This window comes from Coloeus monedula (genome assembly GCF_965178545.1).
Source record: "Coloeus monedula genome assembly, chromosome: 5".
Lineage (NCBI taxonomy): Eukaryota > Metazoa > Chordata > Aves > Passeriformes > Corvidae > Coloeus > Coloeus monedula.
Window position 1 is genome coordinate 33,519,918 of NC_138785.1, and position 24,660 is coordinate 33,544,577.

General features: G+C 40.4%; 1 protein-coding gene across 1 annotated transcript; it reads left to right on the top strand.

Annotated features, from left to right (window-relative positions):
• Positions 1-1,558: 1,558 nt before the first annotated feature.
• Positions 1,559-24,660, top strand: SLC39A8 (solute carrier family 39 member 8; the record flags this gene model as incomplete). Its single annotated transcript, XM_082282500.1, has 8 exons — positions 1,559-1,735; positions 8,614-8,782; positions 12,124-12,293; positions 12,767-12,889; positions 14,045-14,212; positions 20,967-21,174; positions 21,693-21,877; positions 24,514-24,660. 8 exons carry the CDS (start codon positions 1,559-1,561, stop codon positions 24,658-24,660), a joined length of 1,347 nt encoding a protein of 448 aa, XP_082138626.1.

A 24,660-nucleotide genomic window follows, 5' to 3' on the forward strand; every position in this document is an offset into this window, starting at 1 on the left:
ATGTTGCAATTCCGTCAGGAGCAAGAGAATCTTGTGCTGATTTCTCTGGAAGAGAGCCAAAATGCACATGCAGATAGAGAAGTGGGTAGGGTGGAGCATCTTCAGCCGCGGCTGGTGGTAGAACCAGTACAGACGGGCACATTTGGAACAACGTGTAGCTGAGTGCTGCCCGGGCTGTTTTAGTTGCCACCAACCCAGTAAATAAGATGGAAGTGTGAAAGTATATCAGTTATTCAGGCTTTAATACAGAAACAGTGACGGGATTTTCAGTATTAGAATGAATGTTATTGTAGCACTGTAGACTTTCTTCCCCCCTGCCCAGTAGTAGCTTATGCTGCTGGCAATTTTTTTCCTGCTGGATGCTTTGTGCATTGTGGCACAGAAGTTTTTTGTGAAGGGTTTATCTAAATCAGTTCTGCTGCTTGTGAAGTATGATTTTAACCATGCCTCCTTCATAGTGCTGTTACCTGAACTACTTGGCACAGAAAGTACAAAATTCTGGTTTCAGAAAATTTGGAATCTGGAACCATGTCTCCGCTCACGTGATTCAGCACAGTTCCACAGTGATCTAAATGAGAACCCCAAGCCCTTTAAAAACATGCCGTCTCTGCTCACTTCATGGATATGTAAGAATTTTGTAAAAGGCAGTTACAGTATTACTTAGTAGTACAGATCTTTGCTGAGCTGGGGCTGCTGTCCTGTGACATGAACACTTTTATCTAAACCACTTGAGCAATAGCCCCCAGGAATATTCATGTGACCAGCCACAATTTTCTCTGTTTGTTAAAAAGCATACATGAAATCACATGGTTTTTTTGTGCATTAATCCTTCCTAAAAAGGTAGACTAGACAAAAATCCGTGTCTCAACCTGTAGGAGGGAGGGGGCCTGAGAGAAGTAGGTTGCCTAACTGGCTGCCAACCGAAGGACTCATTCCAAGGTCCAGAAGCCTCGGCTCTGGAGATAGTGTTGGCGAGGTGTGTGCAGTGGGGCCATACCTGTGTGCCTGGCTGCGCCTGGACCTTGGCCTCCATTATCCCTTCTGGCCTTCAGTGGGTCAGGGCAGGAGGGTGTGGGGCAGGGTGCTGCATGGCAGGTGGGGCAGGCTGGGTCTGTGTCTGGGAACGGCAGCGGGGGCAATGACCCTGATGGTCGTGTGACCCTCGGGACCCGGACCGGGGCTGGTGGCAGGCGGGAATTTTGCATCCTGCCCATTTGCCCGCGCGTGGAGCCATCTCGGACAGGCCCGCGGCACCTTCTGTGGTGAGCCGGGGTGGCGGGGAGCCTCGCGGCTGCCTCAGTCCCCGGACGGCGGGGCTAAGGCGACGCTCGGTAAGCGGCCCGACGGCGCGGCGGAGACCGAGCAGCGGCACCGCGCCCCGCCGGGGACTCCGCCGCGGGGGCTCCGCGGCGCTGCCGCCCGCCCCGTGTCCCCACTACGCCCCCCGGGGAGGGGCCGAGCGGGCGGGCCCCGCTCCCGCCCCGCAGAGCCCGTGGGCAGGGGCGAGGGCGGCGCGGCGGGGCTGCGCCATCCGCCAGAGTCGCCGCGTCCCGCCGGGATGGACGGGCAGCTCCCGGGCGCTGCGAGCGCGACGAGCTTCGCCGACGATGTGCTGCGCGTCTTCGGAGCCAACCACAGCCTGTCGGCGAGGCAGCTCTCCGCGCTGCTGCAGCGCCTGGGCGCCGCGCCGGCCCTGGGCTCGGCGCTGCCGCTCGCCCACCTGCACCACAACCAGGTACAGGCTCCGCGGGAGCGCCGGGCCGGCTGGGCAGCTCCGGAGCGTCTAAAGTCTCGCCGCCCCCGTGATTCCTCACGGTGAAGCCGGGAAGGAGGGAGGGAGGGAGGGAGGGAGCAAATGTCTGTAGAGGCTCTGGGTTCGGGTTCCGGGTGGAGGTACCGGTCCGCCGGTGAGAGCAGCTTGCGGCACGGGAGAAGCTGCCGTCCCTCAGGGAGATGCTGCGGCGCGGGCTGCCCCGGGATTAGCTCTCCGTCCACGTTGCTCGGCTCTTAAACTGTCACTTTTCCTGGTAATAGCATCTGTCCAACAGCAAGGAGTGTGTGAGAACCAGCTAGTGTTTCCCTCCGAGAGCTGAATAAGCAAATCTTCAGGAGTTGTTAAAATACAGTTGTCATGAGACAGCACAAACTCGATTATACAAACAGGTCTGCTTGTGTAAAGAAACTTTTCCAGAAATTTTGGCATTTTTTATCTGAGTGCAAAGTGTGCACCCATCGACTAACCCACTCAAAGCTTTTTAAACTGATGTTTAATTTACTGACTGGATATCACTGAAATATTACTTCTCTTTAAAACCTTCTCCTTCTGTTTAATGTGTCCATATGAAACTCAGATCTCATTGCTACTTTTAAAGTCTAATTTCACTTACCTGCACCGTTCTGGACTGAATTTATTTCCTTGACGGGAAATTTTGAGATTGGTGGAGATTTCCATATGCTCAGAAATCAGAGACACAAAGTTAGTCACAAAAATGAAAGGAAAGCAGGAATGACTGTTTTCTCTGGTTTGATTTCAATCCCTAACAAACAGAAGAGGGATGGCTCTAGGGGCTTTCAGAATGGTTTTTAAACATGGAGTAGTAGCTCTTCTGCTTGTTCTGTGAAGGAGACAAACCTTGAATAAGCTCTCCTTGTTTTAGAAGGGTTTAATTGGGACTTAACTTCCCTGAAATCAATGTAGTATTCAGTATAAGCATAGCAATATTTGCAGTTGCCACTTTCAAATCTCACAAATTGGACACTGTTCCAACTCAGTGTGTTGCAAACATAAACATTCCCAGCCACACATGCTAAATACAAGCTTGCAGTATTGAGTATGGCTCTGAAAAGCAGCTTTCTTTAAAAGGGCAGAGAAATGAGTAGATTCTTCAGTCCAGGTTTTCCATCTGCAAAAGCACGTAGCTCTCGTACACAGGCATTGGCACAGGGTACAGAGGGGAAAAAGAAGTAATGCTCTTTCTCATTACTACAAACGCATTTTCCTCCTAAGCAACTTGAAGTTTAACTGCAACAAGATTTTTTTTTGCAGGCCTGTTTTAATTGCATTCATGTTGAAGAATATCTAGGGCATCATACTGGAATGTGTATACTATTTTGCTGAGTTAATTGTCTTCTTTCTTAAAATTGGCCTTGTGGCTGCTCCATCACCTTGAACAATTAAAGCAAGTGCATTTTGAGCCCTCATAGATGTCAGGTATGTCCATGACTTTGGGCAGGTGGTGCATGCAAATGTGTACTCACACCACGTAAATCCTGTGTGATTGTTTTTAAACACTGTGTGTCTTTGTGCTTACAAGCTGATAATTCAGAGTGTCTGCTGGTTAGGACAGAAGACATGAAGTGGCCTAATACAAGTTGGGTGTTGGAAGGCATCAGAGGCCTAAGCTCTACTGATTCTTGACAGAGGAAAGTGAATACCTCTGGAGAGTGATTCAGGTCTTCCTCAAGGAGGCTGAATCCATTCAGGCTGCAGAAGTGTCTGACTGTAGGAGGGCACAAGGTTTATCTTAGACTTTCATTTCTTAACTTCTGTGTCCAGAGCTAGTGGGAAGACTTCCAGGCCTTTCTTTGAATCAAGATAACATACCCCTGCGCTTCAGAGAGTTCCTCATCCCAAGCCTGAAGGAATTTTCAGTGCAGAGCTGATCTGTAAGGGACAGCACCTGGCAGGAGGGAACAGTCTCTGTAATTTTATCCCAGTATTAGTATTTAGTTTTAATGTCTCGTTCACAGCAATTTTGGTAAGCCTATTAATCTCATGAGAAGATCCATGAGAAGTTAATCCATTTTCTCAAAGATTGAAAGTCTGGGTGTGTAAGCCAGAAGAAGATGGATTGATTTCTGTTTTCCTTTGATACCAGGTTGACTTGCAAAGAAAAGGGAGAGTAAAACATGATTTAATTTGTTGATGATAGTGTTTGAGTGTATACTTGTGTAGGTGTTTGTGGTAACTTGTGTCCTATGATGTCTGTAAAGATGCTAGTTTTTTTATGTAGAAGAAAGAAACCCAATTTTTTGGATCACCCTTTTGGAATTTTGGCTTGAACTGTCACCAATTTCTTGTGCTTTTGGTCTCTTTTGCTTTCATCATGCACTTTTATAATTATTTTTATTTTGTGTTTATATTTTGTTTGCTCTTCAATTTTTCTGTTATCACCTTTTCTTAATATGTAAGTGAAGACTTCTTGTCAGGGAAATAAGTGGTAATTGAGCAAGCACAAATACTGGTCAGTGCTGTTTTTTCCCATTTTACAGTGGAATTGCTGCATGTTTTAGTCCTACTGATAGGGGTGAAATTAGCAATTGCAGTCTAATACATGATGGTTTGTTACTCACTCTGTATTTTACATTATTAGCAAGATATAAAAACCATGAAACCACACTCGATTTTCCATCACTGGATTCACTTTAGTATGGTGTATATATATATATATATATATACACATGTGTGCCAAAGGACTAAATGACTTGCTCAAAATTTTTGGTCAAGAAGTACATGAAAGGTAAATGGGCATTGGAAAGCAAGCTTGTTAACATAACCTTTTTATTTGTGCTTTGATGTAATCGGTAGGTGCTAAAATCATTCTCCTATTTCCTTATTTGACTTTCTTAAATACGTATTTATGCCCGTCTAGATGTTATACCTGAATACTGTGGTTTAATGTAATGCATTTTATTCTTTGAACAAAATATTTGGACAAAATTAAATTAAAATTTTTATTAATATTCACAATCAGATAGAATTAACTTCCATCTCAGGATGAGTAAAAATCTAGTAACTTTAGTAGATAGACTAGAACCAGGCTAGGATATTCTTTGATTTGAGGATTTTTTTGGTAGTTTTTCACTAGTTACAACTTGTCCTTTTGAAAGAATGGAGACAAGAGTGACAGAGTGTGGCTTAGGGTCTTGATCCAACGACATGACCTGATGTTGCCTGGCCAGTGAGATGCTAAATAGGCTTAGTTGTTGTACCCTCTAAGTGTCTTGTTTCTACAATATTTTCAGCAAATTTCAGTATTTGTAATCAGTTTTCAGCTCCCAGCATGGACAGGTGCCTTGCACATGTCATGGGGTGTGTGAAATCCCTGAAGCACACAAGTGCATTTGAGCAGCTTCATCTGCTTTGACTTTTTCTCATGGAGTGCTGCTTATTGAAGGAATGATCATCTGTATCATCCAGTTTATACCTGTCCTAAGTGACACAAAGGTGTTATCACATCAGCATTAGATGCTTTCTTTTCTTACTAGTAAGTTGAGGAAGGCACAGCTGTATGTCTCTATTTTGCCTTATCCAGGCTCAGACTAAGTTTAAAAAAAACCAAAAAAACAAAAAAAACCAAAACCCCCCCCAAACAAACAAAACAAACAAACAAACAAACAAACAAAAACAAAAAACCCCCAACCCACCAGGAAAATAAAAAGCTTGTTAAATAGGCATTCACTGCATTTATTGTTTGCTGTTGCTACTGTGGGACCCAGTGCTCAGCCCTGGGGTGGGCTGGGCTGGGCTGGTATTTAATCTGGCAACATCTAGAAACTGCAGTGCAGGATGCTGTTGGGTATTTTAGTGCTTCACATGTGGAATGCTACAGATAAAACAGGTGGAGCAATGATAAGAACACAACAGAAGATCAGAAAAGGGACAGATGCATTTAAAAGGCGGTTATTGCTGTAGCATTTTTTGCTAATTTTTCTGGTTAGAGGAATCCCATTTTGGTCTATCATTTTTGGAAGAGCCTTATCAGGATAAAAGTAAACATCTGTTTGAATAACCTAGTTGATGGTTTAATTTTTTCTAAATCTCAATATTTTGTAACTGTGTAAATTGCATGATTTAAGTCCTCCCCAGTTTTCATGAAAGCATTTTAAAAATTATTTTATAACAATTCCGGGATGATCAGTTATGTTGTATGTTTTTTGCAATTGTTTGCTAAACACTGGGTGACAGTCACATTAGAGCCAATCCCCTCATGTAATCGCTGTGATAAGTCTTGCTGCACAGCAGGGGACAGACACAAGAGCAGACTTGGAGAGTCAGGACTTCATTTTCAGTCAGAACTTCATTTTCAGTCCCCTGTTCCATGAGGCTAAATTTTCCTTCTGATGAGAGGATCCATCAGTCTTACAAAGTAAATACCTTATGCTTTTACAGCAGTGCGGCTGTGTTAATGTATTTATTTGTCCTGAAAAGATAAATGCAGAGTTTTGCAGTGTGCAAACATGCATTGCTCCAGTCCAAGGCTTCCAGTAGACTCAGTCTATTAATTAATCCTTTAATTGTGCTTGTGAACTCATGCAAGCTTGCCTTTTAGCTCTTGGATGTATGTAGGAGTTTACTGACAGTATGAGGTGACTTATAACAATGAATCATTTATAAGAATCATTATCCTCTGGGTTTGTCCCTGATCAAAATAATAATAGTAATTAAATACAATGCTGTTTCTCAATTTCACATGAAAGAACTCTTCTCTGATGGTATTTGTCACTTCCATGTTTGTGTGTAGGCAAAGTTACAAGTGTCAAGTTTATTAATTTATGCTGTGTCTGATTTATTTTCTCTCCATAATCTGTTTTCCTCCCTACAACATTGTCTGGATTTTTGTGAACTAATGTTAATTCTAATGTATTGGTATTTAAAAATGCTCATCTATTCTGTATTTTAGGAATGAAATAGTTAAAGGGGATTTCTTTTAGAGATAGTTATGATGTAAATTGTCAGCTCTTAGTGGCTTGTTTTTCACCACAGATGTCCAGAAATGGCACTATGAGCTGGTAATAAGCACCATTCTGGAACTGTTCCTGTAAACCACAACTATCCTTCTCTTGTTTTGCTGTGGGCATATTAGCCATGTATTTTGAATTATGCCAAAATGCAGAGTTGATAGTAAAATGATTAGGCACGTAACCAGTTTAGAAAGCTCCACAGGTTTGTGTATTGGCCTGTTAAAGACTGCATCTTCAGTGATGATTTCTTTATTCACTACTTTCACGTAGATTAAATGGAGCAACATTGTTTTAAAGCAAAAAAACCATCTTCTGTTATAAGCTATATTTATTTTATTTGTGAGACTTCTTTGACATTAGCATTGACATTGAAAGATGAAATTATATGCACTTTGCTTCTGTATATTTAAGTCTTCAGAGTCTCATGGCCTTAACAAAATTTGTACTTATGTTTAAGTTAAAGCATGTGCTTGAGTGCTCTGCTAGACTGGGTCTTTAAAGAGGAAGGACAGAAACATTCTGGATGTAATTTAGCTGAAGTTGCTTGAATGAGCCTGCATATTCTCTTCCTCCAGTCAATCAAAAAGTCGCATTCAGGTGATGAGTGCATGCCTTTCACCTTTTGGGCAGTAACAAAAATACTTATTAACAGGAGCGGAAGCAGCTCTGATAAAATAAATGACTTACAATAGCTCTGGCTTATCTCTAGGAGGAAATTGCCTTATAAATAATAATGTTGAATTATTGGAGAGGTGCTGTGGAGTCTGAAGGCTAGCAAAACTGAGAAGAGCAGGGAGTTACCATTTGTGTTTATTTTGCTAAGGCTTCCAGCGCTCTCTGCTTGCAACCACACTGAGATTTGCTACAGGGAGAGTTATGCTGTAATTGATGTCTCAAATAGAAGAAAACATTTGATTTTTTTGGTCCTGAGACTCAACCTTAGTATGTGTTTGTTGTGCAGCAATAACTGCACAAAACTTTTGTTTACACCCCAAAAAAGAACACTTTCCCTTATCATTGTAGGACATAAAGAATGTAAATGAACAGAAAGTGTTAGATGAAGGATTTCAGCAGTTTGAAACATTTCACATAAAGACACTCAATTTTTCTGTAGATGTGTATTTTATGATATTTCATGGTTTGGATTTTATCTTTTTGGGTGAAAATCACAGAGGAACCAGCCTTGCCTTGCCCCTGGCCTGGTTTAGCACTGCCAAGTACATTTATTGTTGACCCATCAGACACTGTTATATCCTGAGCTAAAGGCAAAGTGAAGATCCCAACTGGGAATTTATCTCATGGTTTTACAAGACAATGTTTGCCTTTAAGAGTTACTTCTGTAAGCTGAATGAAAAATATCTAGCTTTAGACCATTTTTAAGGAGTTAATTTGGGGAGATAAATAAGAAGCATTGTTGTAAAGTAGAAGTGGTCAATTGTATGAATAAGCTGTCACTAAATTACCAATCATTTTCTGGCATACTCTGTCATGGAGATTTTAACTGTATCTAGTCTGCTCTTAAATTTAATTCATTTTGTAATTACATGAGGTTTTAAGTACTGTGGAGCTATTTTTCCAAATATATTGTGAGGTTTAACTGTCTGAGTTCATAGGGCTAAAGATCTGCAAATGTCTTCTAAAAAAGTGGTTCACAACTGATTTGTGATTTGTCTTACTTAAGGTACTTTGAATAACTTCTGCTTCACATCAAGCAGTCATACTATTTTCATGCACAATGTATGCTGTGTAGACTTCCCTGAAAATGCATTACAGTATTTCCATGTTGTAACTCTTGAATTTCTTGCTGTAGGTCTTAATATTTTGGTTTGCATTAATGTATTAAGTAGTCAAAACCCCTTTTTGTTTCAGTGCTTGACTAGTGAAGAAATCTTTTCTTTGCATGGGATACCGAACAACAGTCAAGTATCAAATTCCAGCTTCTCTACAATATGTCCTGCTGTTTTGCAACAGCTAATTTTTCACCCCTGTGATCATCAGGAAATCTTCGTGGACACATCTAAACCACATTCTTTTCAAGGTTAGTTACTATTACTTGCATTAATGCTGCAACTGGAGTGGGGCTTTCTTAGAGGAATAGTAAGCATTTATCTGTAAATAACAGGAGTGTCTTGTTTTGGAGGATATGGTTCCAAAGTGGGAACATAAACTGCTGTTTTAGGTCAGCAGGCTATCCAAACAAAATTGGTATCTCTTGACAGTGATCTGTTTAAAATGCTGTAAGAAAGGTAAAAGAACTGACTGGCAAGTTATGGAATATTTTGCCCACTTAAGGAAGAGCCTTTCTGACTCATTTTGTTTGGATAATGGTTTGTGTCTTGAAACATAAGGACTCTCACTAATAGCTGGTTAATAGGACAGAAGATGGGAGTACAGAAGGGAAGTTCGTCCAGATGATTTGCAGTGGGAAATGAGACTTAGTGGAATCTGTGTATGTGGAGGCAGGTCAAGGTAAAATTACTTGGGCTGCATTTGTGTGGAGTTATTTGCAGGGGGACTGTCAGGTAAGCCAGTAACTGATTTGCTGAGGAAAAATACTCATATTCCTTCCAAATTCTGACTCCTACTTTCATGTCATCTGTGATTACTCCTCCATAAGGAAGATCATTACATGGTAAGTAGCCTTAATCTTCTTTCTTCTTCTATTTCTCACTATTATTTCTGTATTTATTGTGCACAGAACTGTACAGTGCAGTAAAAAGCATTGGACAGGGAAGATTTATCTGATTAAAGAAATCCCTTGTTGCACTAATAAGGATCAAATGTATAATGACTTGTTTATTTGAGTCAGTATTCCAAATAAATTTACTGTTCCAAGGGAGTCAGTTGAATTAATGTTAAAAGTTAGGGTGTCAGTATTTGTAAGAAGAGATACAGAAGTGTTTTTCATAACTTTTGAAATACTGGTATTAATAACATTCTGATTAATATAGGTGATCATCTTTAATAAGAATTAGAGATCATTCCTAAAACATAGCACCTTGCTGTGTCAGTGAAAGATTAGAATTCTAATTGAGTAATCACTGAAACCATGGCACCAATTTAGCACGACTGTTCTAGATTGCTTGTATCATATAGAGACACATATTGCCAAGAAGGCCATAATATCTGCATTGGAGAGCTGGGGCTGTTGTTCTCTTTTTTTTTTTAGGTTGTACATGGAATCCTTGACCTCCAGTTAACCTCCTAAGCTATTTAGACCATCCCTCTTGTTTTTCTTTTATCTGGCCAGCTCAGAAGCAATGTCCAGTAGCCAGATAAGCAAGGCAGCTTTATCCCTGCCCCTCCCTTGGTAGCAGCACAAGAAATCTGCATCTTACCTGCGCACCTGCAGTTTTACTTTTTGGATTTCTTGTGCCTTTGGGTATCTTGGCTGTCTCTTTATTGGGGCTCCAGTTTAGAGACAGAAAGAATAATGGGAGTTGGCAAAAATTGACTGAGCCATCAGTCTCAGGGGAAGAAGTAATGCTGCGTCCGAGTGCCCTGCTCTGGTACATAAAGTCAGACCAACCAGCTTTCTGAGACACGTGGACTCATGAAAAGACTAGTGTGCATGGAGTCCTAATGAATAAAACCATTTAAAGGCAGCAGTGCATACATGATATTGTGAAATACAGTCCTTAATGCAGGAACTTTGGCAACATTGGTTGTCTTGGAATTTTGTCAACTCAGTTTAAAATGTACATTTTTGCTCAGAATATGTGTAGATGTCCATGCACTAAACTAAAAGACTCTTGTGCTTCTGTAGTAATCCCAAACTGTAGGCAGTGTTCTGACTCATGATGACATTGGAAGCCCATTTATTATAAATTTGATTTCAAAAATATAGTCACGAGCTTAATTGTAATTTAGTTTAATAAAAATTAGTCTATGTAGCTCAGTGAACCTACCCATATCTAGTTTAGTGTTTTTCCCTCTCCCTGTGTAGCTCTCTCAAAATTGGCAAATTAATGTTGTAATTGGCATTGATACATCTGCAACTGCTTTGAATGTTTGTAATGCTTTCTGTTATTGACATAATATTAAATTCATTTTATAAAAACATTGTGACACTGTACTGAGTAGGGCCACCTCAGTTGCAGGTGAGGAATCTAGTTTGGTGTGTTTGCCAGTTGTGTTCCAGAAAGTAGTATCAGATCATAATCTGGTCTGTTGGTTTCTGCTCTGCAGAGAGGAATTTATGGTAACTTCTTTACATACATACAAGCTTATAATGATGCAGCTTTCTGGGTTATACGAAACTGGTCTCATCTAGGCAGCACTGTGTTGGCATTGATTATTATTTGTGGTTAATTTTGAAAGACAAACCCTCTGTCTGTGTGGATTACTTTGTAGTTCTGTGGCATCACTTGAGGCACCCTTGTAGGCCCCTTTAGTACAACTTTTGAAGTTTTTCTGTGTACTCACAGGGATTTGAGATGTCACCAGGAAAAAGTTGTCCATAGAGGCACAACTTTGTAAATGCTTATGAGCAACAACAACAACAACCACACCACACCTCTCCAACCTAAAGTTCAGGCTCCAGAATAATTATGGTATGGATTTGTACAAGTCCTGGTGCCTGAACACTAAATATCTGAGATTATGCTTATGGTGAAGGAAATAAAATTATGCTGAACCCTGGGGCATTTACTGCTTCTTAGGAAAGGTTTTCCCCATTGTGTACTTAAATCACATATCCTTCTTTTTGAACCTGGAACCTCTTTTTTTATGCACTTTCATTTCTCTATTATAATTGTCTCAACTATCAGCTATCTATCACCTCACCTGTTGATAAACAGTGATGGGCAGCATTTTCAGCCAGCAGAACTTCTTTGAATGAGAGGAGGAGGGAGGAGTGTGAGGAACTGAGATACCTCCTCAGGGTGATTTGAAGGAGTCATCCTTTTTCAGGAAGGATTCTTATATCTAGTACAGCCAAGACAAACAGTCTTTTTGTCATTCTACTTTCTTAGAAGTAAATGGCAATTGGATCTGACTCTGGGACTAGAAAGAAGCTTTGCCTTTTCTCTGTGCTATAGCTGCTTCAACTAGCGGCCTAATCCTTAATTTTTACTCTTCACCGACTGTACAGAGACCTCATTTTTATTAGCAGCAGACAGGCCAGCCCATGTATTCTACTAGCACGGTTTCCATTTTTAATATGGTTGTCCCAGAAAGTGTTTTCAGATATTTCCTTTCTGCAGGTATGCATCTTAACTGCCTATGCATTTTAAGAATTTTGTATTTGTGAGTTTTAATTTCAACAAAGGAACCACTCTTTTACCAGTTCCATGCCAATTTAGTGATTAGAGAAATCACAAGCAGACTGAAGTGGGTGTTATACTAAAATATTTTGTGTTTCTCTTTGTTTATCCACAGTTTGGGGATTTGGGTTCCTGGCTGTGACTATCATTAACTTGGCATCACTTCTGGGATTGATTTTAACTCCTCTCTTAAAGAAGTCATATTTCCCCAAGGTTTTAACTTACTTTGTGGGCTTGGCCATTGGTACTCTCTTTTCTAATGCAATTTTCCAGCTCATTCCAGAGGTAAGCAAGGGAAATCATTATTTGGTTTGCATACTAGTTTCTAAAGTGTATTCATTTTAAAATCATGCAGGAGTGGGGTTCTGTGTGTGGGTTGCAGTCTCCAAAGAGTCTTGTGTGGGTTTCAGTGCCATTAGTTATGATCCCTCTCTGGAATGTGTCAGAGCCATCAAGATCCATGTCTTGTTGTTCATTGGGAAAAGGACCAAGGGCTATTCGGCCTCTAGACAGAAAGAGAAATACATTTGATAAAATTGCAGTGAGCTTTAATAGGCTACACCGTTAACATTTCATCCAAGTTTAAAAAATGTAACAAGATCAGGATCTTTCACTATTTCATCTCCTGGAAACCGATGGTTGGTATAGAGGCAGTTTTTATAATATAGGGGTATCTGTGTGGTGTGACATTTGTTTGTCTTTCTGGAAATGTACTAAGATTACAGACTAATTTGCATTGCTTTTTTCTTCACTGTTAGGCATTTGGGTTTGACCCAAAAGTAGATAACTACGTTGAGAAAGCAGTTGCTGTGTTTGGCGGATTCTATATTCTCTTCTTTGTGGAAAGGATTCTTAAGGTGATACTAAAGCTCTATAACCAGGTAATGAAACCTATCACTAACTGAATGAGCCTTGCCTTAAAGCACCTGTCATATTTTGTGAGATACTTGCTGGGTGAATAAAATGTGTGGGGTTTTTTCTATTTTATCTGAGGAATTCAGCCTTACTCTGTGTTCTGATATATCTGTTTAAAATCCATATGAATAGGGGAAGAAATCTCACTTTTTTGAGGGAGTCACAAGCAGCTCTGGGAATGGAATCCAGCCGTGAGTGTGGTCTGCTCTCACTGGTATACGCTCCAATTGATCTCAACAGCCACATTGTTGCTGTGGTAATTAAACACATCAGAAAATCATGGAAATACGTAAGAGGTGGAGAGAATGAAGTCTGCCCGTGGAGCTCCCCTTTGGGCTGGAGAAATCAGTGTGACACATACACCTTCTTGGTCATCTGCAAAGTGCAGCTCTGCTGAGAGGGCCTGACTCTGACCTTCAGTAACTTCAGCTCTGTGTTTCCCCATGCCCTGGTACACAGACCTGATTCAGTGAACACTGCAGTTGTCTCCTATTGCCCAGGGCTCTTCTTTCTAGCTGTGTCAGAGTACTTGTCTTCTGCGTGCTCACATGAGTGAGGCTGAATTTGTCTCAGAGAAGGGTGCCTCAAAAATTTTGATCCTCCCTGCTTATTACTTGTGAAAGGAAACTGCCCTGTCTTCCTACTCTAACCTCTCTTAAGTTTCCTCCCCCCAAAGTCTTGCTGATACTGAAAATTATGATGATCAACTGTCGCTTATTTGTAATAGATAAAAATAGAAAAATGCATTTGTTTTTACTTATGTAAACAGTTGACAAAGGCTAATAAGCTCTATTTGACGAGCAACCATGAATAACCAGCAAACACTGGTCACTTGTGGTCAGGTTGGCTTGGGAGGCTCTACATAAAGGTATAAAAATCAAAAGTCTCCCATGTATTTTGATTAGCTAAAAGTAAGAGATAAGTTAGGAACATAGATATGTTTGGAGTTCATTAAAAAAATTAAATGTTCAATGCTTCTCATTTCAGCAATCACTTGGTGTTGAAAGCAAGGCAGCATGAATATGATCTCCCCCTGCTTTTTCCTTTTTGTCTTTATTTTCTTATGTTTGCTATTTTGCTTTTGTTTTAATTAGCTACCTGTTTATTTATTTGTCACCTAGACTGGCCATAATTACTTTGAAAATGGAGAAGAGAATCATTCTCAGGATAAGACTAACCCACCCAAACCACCATCATCCAGCAATGGGGGCACATGTTATGCAAATTCAGCTGTCATAGAGACCAATGGAAATCTTGGTTTTGACAGCATCAGTGTGGTCTCAGCACAGGTATGAAAATTGTGTCTGTTTATTTTATCTCTGCCAATTATATAGGCATATCTGAGGGGAGAGCGAATATGAATTTTTATTGCTTTTGTCAAGTTTTTGTAAACTTACATCTTATAATTTGGTTGAACCATATGAAAAAAATAGAGGGGTTTGGGCCAAGCTTTAAAAAGCTGAATGATGCATTCAATTTGTAGCCAACAGAAAGGGCTATGTTATATCAGTGTTGGGATGGGTTGGAGAGAGAGATGTATTAAATCAGACAATTTGGTTAATTTTGCTTTTGTTGTTGTTGCTGTTTTGCTTAAAGAGTGATAGTGTGTTTCACTGTTGCAATAATGTTGATCATGCAAAATGATCTGTATTTTGTTCCTGAATACATAAAGCTGTTAAGTGTGAGAACCTGATTCCTCTGAATGAATGGTTAAAGACAAAAACTGGTACAGTGACTTTAATGCAGTATATTGTGAGCACTGCTTGTGATAACTCAGTGTATTTGGATACTGTGGGAATCATGGAGGTCATATGTTGAGGCAGAAGCCACTCCTCCTGGTTTAAGTATTATTATCTTTCAGATTTTTTTCTCTGTATTTCTTTGTGTTTGTTTTCATACTGCAAATACAATTTCCTTCTGTCTGAGAAGAAAATGGATTTAGGAAGAGAATGTTTTGTGCTTCTTTAGTCTTTGTCTATGTGCAGAGAGGAGCAGTACTATGCAGGGAGGAGCAGTATTGTCCCTTATTAAAAAAAGTTAAAAACACATACAAAAAAATCTCGGATATCTTAAGGCAGACTTTTTCATAGTAGAGATTTTTGGTTTGCCATCCATGTTTATAAGCCCATAAATTGGTTGTGGGGAGCAGAGAGGAGCAAACAGGAGAGAAAGCCAGAGGCAGTCCCTAACAACGAGGAGAAAATTTGGGAGCTCTGCATTGACCCTGCAGGCTCACAGGGCATTTGATGCACACAGTTAAAGCACCAAAATTGTACTCGTCCTTATTATAGAAATGTTGTGAAGTGTGGTGGATAATGGACATCTTAAAAACTAGAAGAAACATACTTAATTATTAAAATTTCATGGGCACCAGGAGGGAATTAGTATTATGAGTGTCTGTAAGTTGTATTTTGTAGATTTATAAAACAAATAAAAGAACCCTCTGCTCTCTGCGGAGACAGTCAGCTCCAGTGGTATGGATGTTGTTTTGGTGTGCTCTGTTCCAGAAGTTTTATCTGGACCTATTCCAGTATTACATTTTGGCTAGGCATCTGCTTATACATGGTGCAAACATTAAAAAATCATACCATGTATTACAGTATTAAAATGTAACTATGTAGTATTCATTTCTAGCAGCTAGTTTAGATGTGGTGCTCATGATCATGAAGTATTGCAGGTCACCCCAAGATCCTTTCTGGAATACCCTCACATCTCCTTTTACATGCAGCCTTGACTTTAAGAGCTTAAAATTTGACAAAGATTCTTCTCTTCTACTTAACTGTTCTTACGAAATTTCACACCTTTCACTCTCACTTCCTCCATTTCTGAAAATCTAGGAAGAGAATATGTTGTACTAAATCCTCTTGAAAGTAACAGGGTAAAAGCCACTCTGGAGCCAAGGCTGGGTTCAGGGAAATTTTGGTGTCAGATAACCTGTGGCTGAACATGAGCCCAGGCCAGTGCCATCCTGCTCTGCATGGAAACAGTGCAGCCAGCAGGACTGGGGAAGTGATCATTCCTGAGGCTGCACCTCGAATCCTGTGTTCAGTTTTGGGTCCCTCACTACAACAAAGACTTTGAGGTGCTGGAGCATGTCCAAAGTAGGGCAACAAAGCTGGTGAAGGAACTGGAGCACAAGTCCTGTGAGGAGCAGCTGAGGGAGCTGGGATTGTTTAGCCTGGAGTAAAAGAGGCTTGGGGGTACCTTATCACTCTCTGCAAGTGCCTGAAAGAAGGGTGTAACCAGGTGGGGGTTGGTATCTTCTCTCCAATGACAAGTAACAGGACAAGAGGAAACAGCCTCAAGTTGTGCCAGGGGAGGTTTAGATTGGATATTAGGAAAAAGTTCTTCACAGAAAGGGTTGTCAAGCATTGGAACAGACTGCCCAGGGAAGTGGTGGAATCAGCATCTCTGGAGGTGATTAAAAGGTGCATAGAAGTGTTGCTTAGGAGTATGGATTAGTGGTGGACTTGGTAGTGTTAGGTTAATGGTTGGACTCGATGATCTCAGAGGTCCAACCTAACAATTCTATGATATTGTGGGTAGCAACAAAAAAGCCATTGTTACTCTTGTTCTCCTCCAGTGAGGTTTGAAGGGGCCTGGTCAGGGGAGGGCCAATGTAGCTGAGGTGCTTTGGAGCAGTTAGGGTAATGACACGAGGGTAGGTTCATTCAACTTTACAAGAATGTAGTATTTAAGACAAAACCATTTGGCATAAGCTAATGTGTATCCAAGAGAATTTTAATGTGTCCTCATAATTGACAGCTTGTTAAAGAGGGCAAATACAGTGTAGTCAGAAATCAAAATGAAAGCTTTGAGGAGGGAGTTTGAAGCCTGATTATGCCAAGGTGTGGTAACTTTTCAGCCATGGGGATCTAGCTGTATTCTCTCCTTTAATGCAAAAAGAGATTGACTGCCAGAGTAAATGTTTAATTAGTCTCCCACTTTCTGTTTTCACTTGCAGCAGTAACTGCAACCTTGGAAACCTTTGTGCTCTACCCAAAGTTTGTATCTACTATGCATTGAAATATGTCTTGACAACAGAAACTTTGAAGGAAAGTTATTTCAGAGACAAATTGCTGAAACGTCTGTGTTCTTGAGTGCACATTGTTAGAGCTGCATAACAAAACTTTACAGTGCCTTTCTTTATTGCCTGGAGGCAGTGTCAGGATTCCTTCTTGGTCCTGTGGGCACTTCCAGAGGACATGTCAGGTTCATGTCTGAGGGAATCAGAGACGCATTGGAAATAGCAATAGTAATCTGAGATATCGCAGGATAAAATAAGAGTCTCTGTATAATTTCTTAAGTTTGGGAACAAAAGAGAGGACATTACTATTAAAAAAACCCTTTGTGTTTAGAAGAGCAAAAATACCAAAGACATCTTTGGTTTACCATAAACTGTGGAGATACAAATGAGGTAGAATTGCACTAATAATTAATAAAAATTAAACCTGATAGTCTAGCTGGGTATTAGAGAGCTCCTTAGCTGGCATTTCTTTTGTGATGTCTGCTAAACTACTATGGGAAAGTGGAAATAGTCCAGCAGAGACAGACATTGTTAATTTTTTGCTTTGAAATCCTATGTATTTGTAGGGTATTTTTGTCAGTAGTGTGCCTTATCTTAAACATGAAGAATATGTGTTACTCATTCATCTACTGGATACATGATCTAGCAAAGTTCAGAATGTAAATCCAGAAAAGCAATTTCATTGTACTTTATATAATTTAGAGAAGTTGTCAAGACATTGTCTAGAATGGATTACATGCAAGAATTTTGATACTTCAGAACTACACAGTAAATATATATATATATATATATATATTACAGAAGCCTCTCAGAAACTGTTTCTGCATTTTGAAAGTTTGGATCAAGAAAGTAATTTTTAGAAGTAAATCAATTCTGGTACCCTAAATTAATTGCAATTACTTGAAATGTTCTTTTTGGTGGAAAAGAAGTGGATGAATTCTTTAAAATGAAAATTTGTGCATTATATCAAATTCCCTGTCCTCAGGGAAGCTAGAAACATGTCCAAGAAAGATGATGTGCTTTAGGCAGAAATCAGGATGATCTACACAACAATGCCTCCTCCACTTTGCAGTCAGCTGGAAGGATGGTCACCAGGGAACAGAAGAAAATACGGAACAGATCTTTAGCTCAGGAAGCTGGATGAATTGGTGGAAGAGCTTTGCTATTTGTATTTGGGTTTTCTTATACTTATGTATTTTGTGTGACTAGCTTTGTAATACTTCTTTCATAAAGTGACGTTCAGCTTGTCTTTGTGGATTAAGAGACAGGTCTGTTACTCACAAGTGATCCTATCTCAAATGGAAATAGTACTGGTACAAATTAATAATCTCAAAAATATGACTGGCACTGCTTGTGTTAGAGGAAATGTTGAGAGGAAAGCCTTCAAAAACTAAAGGCAAGCGTGTAGCACAAGTCTAAAACCTATGTGTTTGAGCCAGCAGAGAAATTCCTGACTTTTTGATACCACTGCTCATTTTTGCCTCATAGAAGTATAATTTCAGAACTTCCTGTGGACTGAATAGGAGCTGCTTTTTGGCAGTTTTGGCACTACTCAACCAAGGCTTTATTATCTACTGGTTCCAGGCAGTGCAATCAGCACCTGACTCAGAAATTCCTGACCTGAACTTTTTTCCTGTCCCAGGGCAGCTCCTACATACAAGAATGTAGTCAGATAAGAGTCCCGTGAGCAAATCATGAGACAGACCTTGTAGCTCTGTCATTAAAGATTTTGCAAGAATTTATTAATCATTTTATTTCCTTGAAGTTCAAAATTCAGTTGCCTGGTAGCCTTTGCATATGGCAAAACTAAAACAATTTGCAGTGTTGTTTTTAATAACTAAAGAAAATTTCTTGGAATACTCTTTGGCCTTCTCATAAGAACAAAGAGGTGTTCCTCTATATAATTCTACTTTGAAGTGTGTGGTTGAGGGGAGAGCAGTACATATTGCCTGCCTTAACTTAAACAATGCTTTTGACACTGTCTCTCACAGCATCCTCACAGGCAAACTCAGGAAGGTGGATTGGATGAGTGGACAGTGAGGTGTGTTGAAAACTGGCTGAATGGCAGATCTCAGTGGGTCAGGGTGTAATTGGAGGCCTGTCACTAAAGGTGTCCCCCAAGGTTCAATATTGTATTGTTTTACCTATCCATCAGGGACTTGGATGAAGGGACAGATGCCTCCTCAGCAATTTCACTGATGACACAAATCTATGAGGAGTGGCCAATACCCCAAAGAGCTGTGCAGCCCTTCAGAAGGGCCTTGACAAGTTAGAGAGATGAGCAGAGAAAAAGCATCTGAAATTCAACAAAGGCAAATGCAGGGTCCTGTATTTGGAGGAGAATAACCCCAGCACCACCACAGGCTGGGGCTGATCTGTTGGAGAGCAGCTCTGCAGAGAAAGACCTGGATGTCCTGGTGGACAACAAGCTGTCCAGGAACCAGCACTGCCCTTTTGGCCAAGAAGGCCAATGGTATCCTGAGGTGCAATAGGAAGAGCATTGCCAGCAGGTTGAGGGAGGTGATCCTGCCCCTCTACTCAGCCCTGGTGGGGCACATCTGGAATGCTGTGTCCAGTTCTGGGCTCCTCAGCACAAGAGAGACATGGAGCTCCTGGGGCAGGTCCAGCAGAGGCCAAAAGGGGCGATGAGGGGACTGGAGCATCTCTTACGAGGAAAGGCTGAGGGAGCTGGGCCTGTTCAGCCTCGAGAGCAGACAACAGAGAGGGAACCTCAATGTTTATAAGCCTTTGAAGGGAGGGTGCAAAGAGGACAGAACCAAGCTCTTCTCAGTGGTGCCAAGCACTGGGACATGAGGGAATGGGCAGAAACTGATGCACAGAAAGTTCCACCTGAACATGAGGAAGAACTTTACTGTGCAGGTGGCCAGGCACTGGAACAGGTTGCCCAGAGTGGCTGTGGAGTCTCCGTCACTGGAGATATTCAAGAACCATCTGGATGCAATCCCGTGCCATGTGCTCTAGGATGACCCTGCTTGAGCAGGGAGGTCGGACCAGATGAGCCACTGCGGTCCCTTCCAACCTTACCTACTCTGTGATACCTTTGTCTGTGGGCACACAGATGTATATATTACTGCTTATGTATTCCAGTAAGTAAGCACTAGTTAATGCTTTATAAGTAATTTTTTTTTTTAATGGGAGAAATATTATAATGCGTGCAAATATTCTATAAGTAGAGTGTGTGTGTACAGAAATTTATCAAATGGATCACCAGGAACTTTTAGGGGAGGTCTGTTTGTGTTCCCAGTTAAAATGGCAGTTTCTCTTATGTGCTTCAGGTTTTTCATTTCTTGGCAATGCATGTATAAATTGCTTCCTTTTCTTGGAAGAATTAGTGAGATCCCTTGAGTGTATGTGCACTGCAGTTTTATATTTGCCTGTTGATTTTGCGCTCTGAGCCTTTAATTGTGCAGTCAAAATTAGCCACCAATGTTTGTATTAAACATTCACTTTGTAGAAGCTAATTTGAATAGCTGGACTTGATTATCATGGCCCAGAATTAGAAATAAATTTTATGGAATATCTGAATTTGTCTATACTGTAGACACATTCTACAGTATAAACACATTCTATATATCACATAGATAGAATTCTTGCCAGTTGTTTTAAATACAGATGCCGCCAGTCACTGAGATCAGATCCCTCTGACTATACATGCTTATATAGAGGTGGCAGAGGAGGCTTGGGACTGTGTTTATCTGACAGAGACTCCAGAGAGACATTCAGACCCCTGCAGCCTTAACTGCTTCCTGTCTCAGCTGAAGGGCATCCAGGTGACACTTTGCAGTTAGAAGGGCGATTGGGCCCTACATGTTACCTTGTTGAAACAGAAAACATTTGGTGCTGCTGCTGTGCCATTTGCTTCTTGGACCAAGCAATTTGGTCTCCATATGCAGTAGTGCTTTAGTTTATACTTGGCACTCATTTAAAGACAGAAGCGTGATTCATTGGCTTCTTCACAGTGTTTTGTGTAATTGTTTTATTGTATTTTTTTTCAGGAAGAAGCCATCCAAAGCAGCTTATGCAAGTGTCTTAAGGGGCCTCCACTGTCAAAGATTGGGACCATTGCTTGGATGGTGACACTGAGTGATGCTGTACATAATTTCATAGATGGCTTGGCTATTGGGGCTTCTTTCACTTTGTCTCTGCTTCAAGGGCTTAGCACCTCCATAGCCATCTTGTGTGAAGAGTTTCCTCATGAACTGGGTAAGGAACTTCATTGCACATGTTGTTTGCTGTGGAAATCACTGTTGTAGGTGGTCATGCTGGCATAAAGTTGGCAGAGGTTGAAAAAAAGTTTAGACAAATTAGTGGAAAAAGTATTCATCGAAAAGTTCCTAAGCACCAAAATCCACATCTGGCACAGGAAGTTCCCAAATGCAGGTGAATGGAAGCTGGGGCTGTATATTGGAGAGGTATTAATTATCCTGTTAATATATGATGCGTATCGTGTTGTATAAACTAATTTTTAAACCAAAAAAATGATCATAGGTAGTTTTAAGTTCCTGTGCTCTTACCTCAATCTTGCATCACTATTTGTTTAAAATAGTTCAGTTTCCTTAGTATTGAAGGGAAATCCTCATCACGTACTTGAACGAAGGAAAACACAGGGTTGGCTATAATGTGTATACAAATCATATGTTTTCTTCAGACTTCCTTTGGAATCAAAAAATAACCACAGTATCGTTTTATGAAGATGGTTTTTTCTTTTTTTATTCTTTTAGGGGATTTTGTCATCTTGCTGAATGCAGGAATGAGTACTCGGCAGGCTCTGTTTTTCAATTTCCTATCTGCGTGTTCTTGTTACGTTGGGTTGGCCTTTGGAATATTAGTAGGCAACAACTTTGCTCCTAACATCATCTTTGCTATAGCTGGTGGAATGTTCCTGTACATCTCTCTGGCAGATATGGTGAGATATAATTTCATTTTAAGTTATTTATTTCTCCACAAAAAACTAAATACTCCACTAAGCCTCTGCAGTAGAATTTAGTATTTTCTCCCTCTCATGCCAGTGAGTAATAATAATAATAATAATAATAATAATAAAAATAAAAGTATCATCACTTTAACCCTTAAGGGAGGTGCACAGATAATTATGTTTATTCATGAAACACTAAAGCCTTTCACCTCATCACATTATTATTGAGAAGGGGTTTTAGACAGAGACAAATTTTTCATGAATTTGGCCTGGTTTAATCGAAGAGTAAAAAGTGTATAAACACTTTGTTTCAGCATTTTAAAGTGTTGGAGTATTTCACCTTATTATTTTTAAAAGGTTCATTTGTCTATTTAAGCCATGTTGTGAAAAAAAAGCAAAAAGAAATGTAAACAGCATGAAGTTTTGAGTTGAATGAAAGGTGTTGTGTAACTACCATGATAGTGAAAAACCTGATTTAAATTCTATCCTGGTTTAAATTCAAGAGTGCCAGCCTCATTTTCATGGTTCAGAAAAAAAAACAAACCTTGCTGAGCTCTATTCAAAATAGTCTGTCTATCATTTATTTTTCAAAGTGTGCTAGAAGATATAAGGAAAAGAAATTGTGCTAAAATCTGGATCATATTTAGACGTTGGGGAAAAAAATCTGGATTCACAGGCACTTAGCAATATTCCAAAATTTCCTTTTATGATGATGTTTTGTCTCAAAATGAGAGAGGTCTTTCAAGAGTCTTGAGTTTTATTATGTTTAGTTCAGTGTTGTAGGAACAGATGCAACAGGTGCCAAGGTGTTTACATCTGCCACATGAGAATCCATTTGAGTGCAGAACTGGAAGAGTGAGGCCTGAATCTGAAAAGATTTGAGACCCCAGTTTGGTTCTATGTGCATTTAAGAACTGTCATGTATTTATAGTGACTATTTCATTAAATACTGTTACAGCTTAGGTAATAGTATAGGCTTTAATATGTTGTTAGAGTTATAAACAATATAAGTAGTTTATTTTATAAGTTTGCAGTACCTTAATTGCTAATGCTTTTCGTTTAGCTTTAGTCATATAATGAATAGTAATGTACTGAACTGTGACGTGTAAAATTCATGGCATGAATTTATAGTGCCTCAAATTTGTTATTAGATCCATCAAAGTAGGTAACATTCTTTTCTTTCTATCTGTTTTTCTGTTCTCTCTATTCCTCTCTATCTGCCTCTCTCCCTGTCTCTTTCCTCTCTTTCTTTTTATAGGTTTTTGGATTGTATCAGTTACCTATCTGAATTTTTCTTCCCCTTGAAAAGTCTGAAATAGGGTATTGAAGTGCTCTGTACAGAGATCTGGCTTTCCACTTTCTTACGGTTTTCACACACTTCTGGTTTGCTTGTCCAGAAGCAGGTAGGATTAATTGGAATGTCATGCCTTCCTCCTTTTCTTGTTGCTGTTCTTTTTTCTTCCTGTAGTGGCATAGTCCAACCTCTCCCAATAGGATCACTGTGTGGGGAGGCTGTGGGCAGGTGGGAATGTACACAGAGGTGTGTGCACACATGAGCCTTGCTGTACGGCATGAAGTTAATCTGGTTTTGCACTCTTGTGCAAGAGTATGACAGAGCTCTGGAACAATTTCTGGGAAGGTTTGGGCACTTCCTGCTAACCTTAGCCTGTTCTTCAAGGATTGATTTACCTTCAATGGCTGTTTTTGTTGTGAAATCAAAGAAAGACACAGTTTTGGAGTCACCCAGCCTGAAGGCTTCCTAACTAGGGCTGAAATAAACTGTCTTCCTTGTATTCTATCCTTGTATATACTACTCTTGACAGAACAGGAGAATACTTTAAGGCTTATTTCTCAAAAGCCACTCTAGATGGCTTTACCTGCAGCAAACACATACCCTGAATCATCCCACGCAGGGAACTTCATGCCTGTGCTCTTCTGCCATCACCTCCACTGGCTCCAGAGGAAGTGTCTTTGCTTCTGCAGTAGCAGCAGATCAGTCACCCTTTGCTCTTGTGCTACCCATTAAGATGTATGTTATGGAATGGAGAATCCCTTCACTGCACTCTAATGTCATATGGCATGTGTTACCACCACTTTCACACCAGTCATCTTCCTCCTCTTCCTTGATTGACCTCACGAGCCCACCAGACATTCCACATGTAAAAGGTTTCTGATTTCTGAGGGTTTGTCTGTGTTTTCATCTTCACTCTATTTGCCTTTAGATAAAGCAGAGGAATCCTAATCTTCTGTTTCCTAAACAAGGATTTCTCTGTTTACACCAGTGAAGGAAGAACACAACCTTTAGCAGTACAAGGGCAGCCGCTCCTAGCATCACATGGACCAACAGTTGGAACCTAGGAGGCTGCTGGAATCAAAAAGGGAAAATTTACATGAGACACAATCAGATGAAGTCACAGTAGAGAGGAGCAAAACACCATCTCATTTTACCATCCTTGGTGGAGTGTTTTTTCAGGGTAATTAGGGTGACTTCCTCCTGTAACTGCCTTCACCCTCTGTTAGTTCTAATACTCAGTCCAGAGCAGCAATATGATTCAGCTCTTAATGCCTTAAATTAAGCATGCTACCACGAGATGGCAATATTTACCTAAAAATATCCCTTTTTTCAGTTCCCAGAGATGAATGATATGCTGCGGGAGAAAGTGACGGGAAGGAAGACAGATCTTACATTCTTCCTTATTCAGAATGCTGGTTTACTAACGGGGTTTACTGCTATCCTGATGATTACCTTGTATGCAGAAAATATTGAGCTGTGA